The 11,067-nt window shown below is 34.9% G+C and overlaps 1 protein-coding gene across 1 annotated transcript in view; it reads right to left on the bottom strand.

Moving 5' to 3' along the window:
- The window catches only part of LOC107566758 (collagen alpha-1(XXVIII) chain-like), a 30,776-nt gene that overhangs the window by 2,275 nt on the left and 17,434 nt on the right, over nucleotides 1-11,067 (bottom strand). The window contains exons 15-27 of the mRNA XM_016252287.1: nucleotides 9,838-9,906; nucleotides 9,433-9,501; nucleotides 7,632-7,700; nucleotides 7,455-7,523; nucleotides 7,273-7,344; nucleotides 5,290-5,358; nucleotides 5,098-5,169; nucleotides 3,643-3,711; nucleotides 3,412-3,480; nucleotides 2,416-2,452; nucleotides 1,818-2,065; nucleotides 1,518-1,710; nucleotides 884-1,075 (exon numbers count right to left, since the gene is read on the bottom strand). Of these exons, the coding sequence (XP_016107773.1) occupies nucleotides 884-1,075; nucleotides 1,518-1,710; nucleotides 1,818-2,065; nucleotides 2,416-2,452; nucleotides 3,412-3,480; nucleotides 3,643-3,711; nucleotides 5,098-5,169; nucleotides 5,290-5,358; nucleotides 7,273-7,344; nucleotides 7,455-7,523; nucleotides 7,632-7,700; nucleotides 9,433-9,501; nucleotides 9,838-9,906 (1,297 nt within the window). The remainder of the gene's footprint in view (nucleotides 1-883; nucleotides 1,076-1,517; nucleotides 1,711-1,817; nucleotides 2,066-2,415; nucleotides 2,453-3,411; nucleotides 3,481-3,642; nucleotides 3,712-5,097; nucleotides 5,170-5,289; nucleotides 5,359-7,272; nucleotides 7,345-7,454; nucleotides 7,524-7,631; nucleotides 7,701-9,432; nucleotides 9,502-9,837; nucleotides 9,907-11,067) is intronic.

The raw sequence follows: 11,067 nt of genomic DNA, 5'->3' as shown, positions 1-11,067 counted from the left end.
TTCCCAGACAAAAGCCATTGCTGACCAAAAAGAACACAAAGGCTCATCTCAAATTTGCCAAAAAAATATCTTGATTATCCCCGAGACTTTTGGGCAAATATTCTGTGGACACTTGCCATAATTGACGGAACCATGAATTCTGCACTCTATCAGAAAATCTTGAAGGAGAATGTCCGGCCATCAGTTTGTGACCTCAAGCTCAAGCGCACTTGGGTTTTGGAGTGGCCAAGTCAAGGACCTTAAACAGTCCATTCATGCTCGAAAACCCTCCAATGTGGCTGAATTAAAACAATTCTGCAAAGAAGAGTGGGTCAAAATTCCTCCACAGGGATGTGAAAGACTCATTGTCAGTTATCGCAAACACTTGATCACAGTTGTTGCTGCAAAGCGTGGCACAACCAGTTATTAGATTTAGGGGGCAATTACTTTTTCACGTAGTGCCAGGCAGGTTTGGACAGCTTTTTTCCCTTAATAAATGAAATCACTATTTCAAAACTGCATTTTGTATTTACTCAGGTTATCTTTGTGTAATATTAAAATTAGTTTGATGATCTGAATCATTCAAGTGTGACAAATGTGCAAAAAATTAAAAACAGGAAGGGGGCAAAAACATTTTCACAGCACTCAATATATATAATTTTTATTATAGTGTGTGTATATATATATATATATATATACTTTTTTTTTTTTTAGGTTTTTCATTTAATATTTACATTTCATATTTCAGTTACCAAAATTGATTTTATTTGTTTTAGGTTTTGTTAACAATATTAAGCTTATTTTTGCTAAATGTAACAAATATTTGTAATAATTAATAACACTGCTGTTGACAGAGCTTATCTTGTATTAACTCTTCATTCATGTCCGTAGGAGCGAATAATACCTGTGCTGGTGAGGACACATGTCTTCTTGCATTCTTCTTCTGTCTGGAAGCGGTTCTCGTTGCCCTGACAGCCTCCGTACCAGAACTGAGCACAAGCGTTTGCCTGTTTGTCGTAGTACCAGCGAATGACGTAGTCTCTACAGGAGCCCTGACTCAGACTGAGAAAACAGTGAGGACCCAGAGGAGCCGATTCTGAGCGAAGAAGAGGAAGTAATATCACTAAACACTTTCAGAAAATAAAACCTTTTTTTTTATATTATAAAAGTATAATTTTAATATACTTTTAACCATTCAGAAAACTACTATAAAACTAACTATATTTAACAATTCCGAAAACGTACTATATTCAATTTAATATTTAATATTGTCAATAGGTTTTAGAACAACGTTTGTATACAAATTTAATATTATATATATTTATGATAAAATATTTTTTAGCCTATTGGTAATATTTAATATTGTCAGTATTTATGTTTTATAGCAGCTTTTGTATAAAAACATTATTTTATGTTATAGAAACATAATTTGTAACATTTAATAATTTGCACTATATAATATTTCCAGCCTATTGACAATATTCAATATCATCAATAATTTTGTTTGTTGTACAAACAGTTGTATAAAAAAACACTACCTTTTATCACTACAGGACGAGGCTTTGCATTCACATTCACTGAAGTAGAATGTGTTGATACTGATGATGATGAAGATGATGATGATGTTCCTGGCTGTACAGGTTGGACAGTCTTATTGACAACAGCAATAGTGCTTCCACTTTGAGTTTGTGTCTTAATGTCTAGATCCTCGCCTTCATAGTCATTCTCCACCTGCACAGAAGCAACAACACAGAATCAGACAGCAGTCTGGTTCAAATCAGTCTGCATTAGTCTAGCGTGCATAAGAAATTCACAGTAAGTTAGTTGTGTTGATTGACCTGTGCTTTGAGAGGCCCGGGGTTGATGGGAAGAGGTATGCTGTGTCCTCTGCCTCTAGAGTGAGTCTGAGATCTGTCCAGTGAAATCTCCTGAAATCTGTTCCCGTAAACATTATTCCTGTATGAAGAAACATCCTCTTTGCCGTTACCGTATCCGTTGTATCCGTTGAAGCCGTTGGTAATCCGGTTGAAGTAAAGGGCCCCGTTCTCATCCTCACAGAACTGGCTGACCAGCTTAGACTCCAGAGCTGCATGATGAGACCAAACACAGAGCAAGATGCAATTATATAACTTGAACTTTACATCTTTGCAGTTAGGATTATTCATTATGATCTTGCTGGTGATACAAAATTAAGCAGCACTTTTGCAGTGATTTTTCATTAAAAAAAATGTATTAGTGATTTTTCATTAAAAAAATGTATTTGGCCAGTCTTAAAGAGTGTATTATTATGAGTTAAGACTTGTTTAAATAGTGTCTCTGATTTAAGTTCAGTCTGAAAAATACAGTTAAAATTGGTAAAACTGATTCATTTTAGGGAATCTGTTCAAATTCATTATCAAATCATTTGTTTTGTCATATTTAAAGTGTACAACTCACCACAAATCTCCTTAATCAGCTTGATTATGTCTTCTCTCTGAAACATAATAAAAAAATGACAGAATTTGCTAATATTTACAGTGCATACGTTTGCACAGTTTTCCTAAAATTAACACATTAATCATCTTGATTATGTATTGTCTCTGAAAAATAATTAAATCATTACTGTATTTGCAAATATTTGCAATGCATATGATTGCATAGTTTTCCTAAAATTAACTCCTTAATCAGCTTGATTGTCTTCTCTTTGATAAAACATTGAAAAATGACAGAATTTGCTAATATTTACAATGCATATGTTTGCATAGTTTTCCTAAATTAACTCCTTATTATAATGCATATGGTTGCATACTAAAATGTAATCATTAATCACCTTGATCATGTCGTCTCTCTGAAAAATCATTGAAAAATGACTGAAATTACCAGTATTTGCACTGCATATGGATGCATAGATTTCCTTGATTTCTGAAGGATCATGTGACACTGAAGACTGGAGTAATGATGCTGAAAATTCAGCTTTGCATCACAGGAATAAATTACAAAAAAATAAAATACTTAAATTTAAAAATTTTCAAATAGAAATCAGTTTTTTTTTATTGTAATAATATTTCACATTATTATTATTATTATTATTGTCTGATCAAAAAAAGGTTGCCTTGGTGAGTATAAGAGACTTGTTTCAAAAACATTAAAATTATCCCAATTGTCTATATAAAATGTTTGCTGTTTCATGATTAGCATAAACAAAATGTCTCGTTATAAATACATTTCTTTCAAAAACATGTTTTGAAAAAACTCTAAATTATTCTCTATATAGAGCTGCTTTATGATTAGCATAGTCAAAATCTCTTATTTCAGTATTTGTTTTCACAAAACATGATAAAATCTGAATTATTCCACACTTTTGATCAGTTATATACATATTGCTCAATCAAACTCCCTTATTCCTTTTACTCATTTTCTTCATTGTTCTACAGGTTAAAAAGTCCCACCCACCTTTGGACCAGGCAAACCGTAACCAGTCTCTCCAATCGGTCCGGGAGGACCAGCGGCACCCACATCACCCTGAAGACACGAGAAGATGAGCTCATACCATTACTTCTCTGTTTTATTGATGAATGTGAAATAGAAACGTTCTGATTCATAGTGTTGGCAGTGGGCCATTAATACAACGACATCTCCCAGCCTGCAGGGAGTGGCACAGTTGTAGTAGTTTGGCGTTGTTACCTTTGCTCCTGCAAGAGCTCGTCCAGGTAATCCCGGCATGCCCAGCCTTCCTGGCGTACCTGGCTCTCCCTAAAAAACAACAGTGTAATGTTCCAGTGATGCAACTGCATTACTGCTCAAACTATGTGAGAAACCACAGGCATTTATTGCACTGCTACTTCAAACAATGAGCGGTTTTGTAAGCTTGGAGTAAAAAAAAAAAATCACATTTCATGTTTTTGTTTTATTTTAAACATTATTATATTTAGTTATTTTAGTTATTCTTTATCGTTTTCATCCTCGACCCTATAGAGCACAACAGTAAGGTTCTGGAAATAGAAACCTCATTCCTTTATTTCCTGTACTCTTTCATAGTTGCAGACATTTAAATATTTTGCAGTAAACATACACTACCATGCAAAAGTGTTAGGTTTTTGTAAAATGATCAAAATTAAAGTTAAAACAGTAATATTGTGAAATACTATTACAATAAAAAAAACGATTTTTGTGGAAACTGTGATACTTTTGATGAATCATGATGAAGTCTTTGATGGAGTTCAAAAGAACAGCATTTATTAAAAAATAGATTAATTTTTTTATTTTTATTTTATAAAGCCTTTATTTTCAATTATGAATTGAATGTGTTCTTGCTGAATAAAAGTAATTTCTTTAAAAAAAAATCTTAGGCTGCGTGTCCACCAAAATGTTTTTGCTGAAAACGTCAGGCGCTTGTGAATGAAATGCTTCTCTAAGCGTTATTTTTCATACCAATAATATGGTAGTCTGCCAGTTCCATCTGGTAAAGACATAAATACTCGGAGACAAGCAATATTAAAACTTCTCCAATGTTGTTCAGTTGTAGTACAAGCAGGGTGGTCGGTATTAGTCCTGCCCCGCCTCCACTGTGATTGGTTAGCTGACTAGAAAGTGACAGTGATGAGCGTAGCGTTTTACCCAAAGTTTGAACATTCTTCAACTCTCGGCACCGAAGAAAAATGCCTGAGCGCTCAGCGTGAAAAAGACGCTCTCGGCACGCTCCTGGCATTTAAAAAAAACATGGCGGTCCCATTGAGAACAATTGAAAAAAACACACGCAGCCTTACTGACCCCAAACTTTTGAACAGTAGTGTGTACACCGTTGTAAAATATACTGTATTTTATACTTATGCTCAGTGATTATAAATCGATAGTTTTACTGTAAGAACATTTCTGTTTCTATTAAATCATTTGCGATGCTTCATGGCATGCAAAGTTAATTATACAAGACAATCAGGCTTTTGTGTTTTTATTTATTTTTTTGTCTTTTTCTGATTTTCAATTACTTTTAATCAAAGTTCATAATGCTGCATTCTCTGACTTGGTTGCTTTTTTCACAACATAGTCATTTAACTTGATATTTAAAACGTTTTGTAATGGAGAAAATGTTAAAATACTTCCAGAACCATTGTTGCGCTCCATTTCTTTAGTTATTCTCACCTTTGGTCCCGATGGGCCACTTATGCCAAGAGGACCTGGCAACCCTCGAATGCCACGTTGGCCTTGATCTCCCTATTAAGATCAGAACACAGAATATCAGTCAACATATACTGTAGGATGCCTTTTTTGACATCCACCAGATGATAATCATCAAAATATACTCATACAGAAAGAAAGTCTGAAGTACTGTACCTTCTCTCCTTGAGTGCCAATTCCTGGAGCCCCCTCAGGTCCCCTCAAACCTGTCGCCCCAGGCTCACCCTGATGAAGAGAAACACAATGCATTTAATATCCAGAGGTGGAAAGTAACGAATTACATTTACTCGCGTTACTGTAATTGAGTAGCGTTTTTGTGTACTTCTACTTTTTAAAGTGATTTTATAAATCTGTAATTTTACTTTTACTTAAGTATATTTTGTTTGAAGTATTGTACTTTGCTACATTTCAATACACATTAATTACTGAGTAAAAAAAAAATCGCTCCCTGGAAACTACTGCAGTAAATAATGGGCAGGAGAACAAACTGGCGCTAAAATCACAAGAAAGATGCAGATGGACAAGACAGGCGTTATGGTGCAGACCCAGCTGAGTCATATTCTGCTGAAGCTGAACTCGAAGGAAATGAAGTGAACCCCTGGCCATATTTAAGCTCTATTATGCAGTGTAAGCTGTGTTTGCCTAGGCCCTAGGGAGACCAAACTAGCAGCGTATAAAATCTCGACATCAACCCTTCGCAAGCATGTAGAGGTAAGCTAAATACTTGCATCGTTGCATTGGTGGTAAAAATGAAGCTTTGACAGTTTAGCAAAAGGTTTTGCACAAATTAGCCAAAAAGACAGTGGTGCAGGGTGTGCGATATATATCGTCTGTGATAATAACGTAATTGTTGTTTTAACGATGTGCGATTTGACATTATCAGTATTTGCCAAAAACCAAACAAAACACTCCTACAGAGTGCCTTGAAGTCTAGTAGATTAGACTAACGTTAGTGCGCGCACACATTTAGAGTGCGTTCTTTCACTGCGTGATTCAGTCTGTTAAAATACATTTAGAATTATGACAAAATTTATTTTATATATTTATATCATTTCATATAGTAAATCAATATCACATGAAGAGTGTCGTTTTTCTCCAAAAATCAGCATGATTACATATAGATTTCTTTTTACAACAGTTCAACAAACAAGAAGTTAATTAAGAGCCTTGCGTTTTAGACAACATATCGCCTGTTTTTGCTCAATTTCGACAACAAAAATAATTCCAAACACAGCCAACATAGCACAGTTTTGCGTCTGAGCAACATGACAGTGTTTCGTTCAATTCAATTCAATTTCAAGTTCCTGAATGAATCAACCATTTTAATGATTCGGTTCAATCGCAATGACTCACTTATTAACAGTGACTTGCTGACACCTACTGGCGGTTTTAATTTCACATTTAAAGTATCTTCTTTTTTTTTTTATAATTTCAAATGAGTATTCAACATTTTATGTCTCATATATCAAAACATTATTTCTGCATTTGTAACTGCAGGTTATATGCATTCATGTCCTGCATTAAACAGTGTGTAATCTAAATGCCACTACAGATGAAGCTTCTGTGTTTCCTCTGCATTGCAAAGATTTTGTTGATACTGATTTAATTTCCCCTGTAACAGCCCAAATGTCTTATTAAAACAACTAGTTTGAGATTTATAGGCCTATCCCAGGGGTGTCAGACTCAGTTCCTGGAGGGCTGCAGCCCTGCACAGTTTAGTTCCAACCCTGCTACAACACACATACCATGTAGTTTTCAAATAAGCCTAAATGATTAGATTAGCTGTATCAGATGTGTTTAATGGTTATATCTAAACTGTGCAGGGCTGTGGCCCTCCAGGAACTGAGTTTGACACCCTTGGCCTATCCCATTTTTGCCTCCCTCCCACTGTTAAAATGTAACTAAGTAAATTTTAAATTAGCTACTTTTTACTTTTACTTGAGTAGATTTTTAGACTGGTACTTTTACTTGTACTTAAGTACAATTTTTACTTGAGTAGAATATTTTCGTATTCTTTCCACCTCTGTTAATATCCACTTAACTTGCCTATTTGCCTAGAGACTTATCTAATGAGCAGAACTCAATCTCAGTCACGTTAGATGAGCTCACACCAGTCCAGACATCAGAAAGCGGAGTTACCTTTTGTCCTGGAGCTCCATCCTCCCCAGGAAGTCCAGGTACACCAGCCAGTCCATATGCACCAGGTTCACCCTGAAGAAATAATATCAGTACTTAGTGCCATCTTCTAAAGTCTTCATCATGGTCAAAAAACTAGCTTCCATCCCAAATGTCCCATACATTTTTGAGCCTACACCACAAACCTTTGTTCCAGGTTCGCCCTGCCCTCTCTCTCCCGGGGTTCCCATCTCTCCTGGTAAACCATGTTCTCCCTAGAGAACAAAATGGAAAATAATCAAAAGATTAAGCCAAGAACTAATTTTATGTTTCCTTTTACAGCTTGCCATTAATTATAATCTTTAGCCTTTAGCAGTACCAACCTTGGGACCGGGGAAACCCTCTCCTGGTGATCCTCTTCCTCCTGGAGGCCCTCTCGGACCCTCAACACCCTGATATTGAGAAATATTGCATTAGAAAACCCAACATATAAGATCACTAATAATAATGATAGAAATAATAAACATAGCATTGCATTTAAATTATTAGGTTTAAAAACATAGGAAAGTCTTTATCATATACAAATCAAATATTTTTTTTTGTTAGTTTTTTAGTGTTTTTTAAGAAATCTCTTATGGTCACAAATGCTAAAATATTTGATCAAAAACACAGTAAATATTTTGCAATATTACAATTTCAATGAAATGTTTTCTATTTGAATATATTTTTAAAAGTAATTTTTCTCTGTGATGCAAAGCTTAATTTTCAGCATCATTACTCCAGTCTTCAGTTTCACATGATCCTTCAGAAATCCCTGAATATGCTGATTTGCTGCTTAGTTATTATCGATTAATATTATTGAAGCTCAAAGATTAATAAACGTTCTTATTATTATCAATGTCAACAACGTTTTGCTGGTTCCTTTTTTGTGGAGACCGTAATACTTTTTTTTAAAGGATTATTTTATAAAGTTCAAAAGTACAGCATTTATTTGAATTAGAAGCCTTTTGTAATATTATAAATGTCTTTACTGTCACTTTCAATCAATTTAATGCAATTTAAGTTTTTTATTATTAATATTTTTAAATATTACTTAAAGGGGTCCTATTATGCTCTTTTACAAAGTCTTGTTTTTGTTTTGGGGGTGTACTAGAACAGGCTCTCATACTAGGTTGTTTGAAAAACACATTATTTTTCACATATTTTACATTATTACAACACCTCTCTTCCCAGTCTGGCATGAACGGCTCGAATAGTTCCTGTATCAAATGAAAGCCCGCCTTCTGAAATATGAAATGTGCTGTGAATGTGCTGGGCCAAGCTGGGCCAGTGTGTGCTGTGATTGGTTAGCTGGGCCAGTGTGTGTTGTGATTGGTTAGCTGGGCCAGTGGGTGTTGTGATTGGTTAGCTGGGCCAGTGTGTGTTGTGATTGGTTAGCTGGGCCAGTGTGTGTTGTGATTGGTTAGCTGGGCCAAGCTGGGCCAGTGTGTGCTGTGTTTGGTTAGCTGGGCCAATTGAAATGTCATGCCCCTTACCATAGCCGCCTGCGAGCTTCAGTGTAAATATTGCGTCAAAATCAAATCAATTTGAGTGTGATTTAAACCCGGATGATTGTAACCACTCTAAGTGCATCTGCTTTGGGAAAGCTAGCGTGTCTCCAACATAGTGATAACACTCGTTGCCTTCTCTAGTGCAGCTCAACCAGGTCTCGTCCCATTCGTCGATATTTGTGATATCACGAATCCCGGAAAATATGCGTTGTAGTCCAAACGAGTCGTTCGTTGAAGTTTTTGAAAAGTGATTTCTGTTAAATAAAATATCTCTTTTTGAAGTGGACTTTGAGCTTTGTAACTTTGCACATCTTTTTTATGCTCAAACAGCAACATTACAGACTAACTAAAGTTGAAAAAGTGAAAAAGCATAATTGGACCCCTTTAAACCAAACATTTGAATGGTAGTGTATCACAGTTTGTAACTTTGATAATAATAATAAGAAATGTTTCTTAAATTAGCATTTTAGAATGATTTCTGAAGGATCATGTGACTATTCATCTGTCTTTTTGTTATGGCAAGGGGCATTTTATGAAATAATGCATGTCCATTAATGTACATTTTCTTAATTCATTGGACCCTGCAAACAAGTCAAGGACAGTTAAGAACACACATAAGTCACACAAGTATCACCTTTTCTCCCTGAATGCCAAGCCCTGGGAGTCCGATCGGTCCTGGTAAACCTGGAGGCCCAAGCTCACCCTGAAGACACAAAAAAGATGAGTCCGTTTCAGATAGAGTAATACATCTCTAAAAGATTTAACATAGGGACATAATAATCGGTCTATTTTGAGCATAAGAAATGACTGGTGTTTTATTCAGTATTAGCAGGTGAGCAGGACTCATCTTTTCCCACAGTAAGTTGAGCTGTGCCGCCCTCCCATCTGCTCTTTCTTACTCTTTATTACCCTCCCATAAGTCCCCTGCGTTTAAATGGGAACTTATAGGGCCAGTTTACATACTTCATTAAGCCTTTTGTGTGTCGTATATGGTGTGATTTGTGAACCCCATTCATGGGCTGATATATTTACAGCCCACCTTATCGCCTTTGATTCCAGTGCCTGGCTGTCCTCTTGGTCCCTTCGGCCCCTCCAGACCCCGGTCCCCCTGTCAAACAAAAGAGGCGTCATCAGCCCAGTGTCTCTGAAATGCAAGCCTCCCTTTCGCTGCAATTCGGATGCATTTACTGCATTGCATGTATTGTTTCTTCATCTGTGGGATTTAGAAAACACCTGTTTTTCTGATTGGTAATAATACAGTGTAATCTCTCAGTGAGCCCTAATTGTTGTTTATTCACAGTGGCTCAATTTGTCTGATGGTCGGTTGCACTGATAAGGATTAAATTAGAGCTAATCCAAGATTTTTTGATCTTGGTTTTATTCTAATTTGAGTTGTGTTGCACCAATTAATTTCAAACACCACTTAATTAACAAATAAAACCTTCACCTGCAATGAATTCCAGTGTTATTTTTTTATATTTTAAAATGTATTATTGTCTCTAAATGTATTCTATTTAGTTTTATTTTTACATTTTTATTTCGTTTTAGTAATTTCATATTTTTTTATACGATTTATTTATTTTAAATGAGCTTTTATTTTTATATTTGCGGTTTTCATTCTAAACTTAATTTAAGTTTGAGTAATTTTGTTATTTGTTTTTATAATTTTTATTAGTTTTTTTCATATTTCCATGTAGAGAAATATTTTTTTATGTTTTAGTTGAATTAAAAAATTACTGAAAACAATTTTTAGTGGTTTTAGTTGCAGCTAACAATAACACTTATTTCTTATCGTCAAATGCATTTCATTTGTAAATATTAGCATGAAATAAACTGATGAAAGAACATTGATAAGAAAAGGCAACATGTAAGTATATGCAAATTAATGACAAATGCAAGATGGCTTATCATTTTCACAATAATTCTCTTAAAGATAAAGGAATATTATAAAGAGTTATGATAATAGTCACAAAACATTTGATATAACTAGAGCACTTATGAATCCAAAGCAATACATTTATTTCTCTGGAAAAATGGGTCAAAAATATTGATTAAACATCCTAAAAACGCCCCTCAGTTCATTCACTTCAAATTGATTCAAAACTTGATTTGCATCTTCATGAATACTGAATATCATCATAAATCTGAAAAATATTGAGATATAATTTAGTTTAGCTACTGTGTGAAGGTTTTCAGAGAACTGAGGTTCTCCTTGACATGAATCACATTTCTTTGCTGTATTTTTAATTTACGATTACATTTTATGCAC

This window comes from Sinocyclocheilus grahami, unplaced genomic scaffold (genome assembly GCF_001515645.1).
Source record: "Sinocyclocheilus grahami isolate Dianchi unplaced genomic scaffold, SAMN03320097.WGS_v1.1 scaffold1099.1, whole genome shotgun sequence".
Lineage (NCBI taxonomy): Eukaryota > Metazoa > Chordata > Actinopteri > Cypriniformes > Cyprinidae > Sinocyclocheilus > Sinocyclocheilus grahami.
The sequence above is the reverse complement of the archived record's forward strand: the minus strand, read 5'-3'. Positions and strand labels throughout refer to the sequence as shown.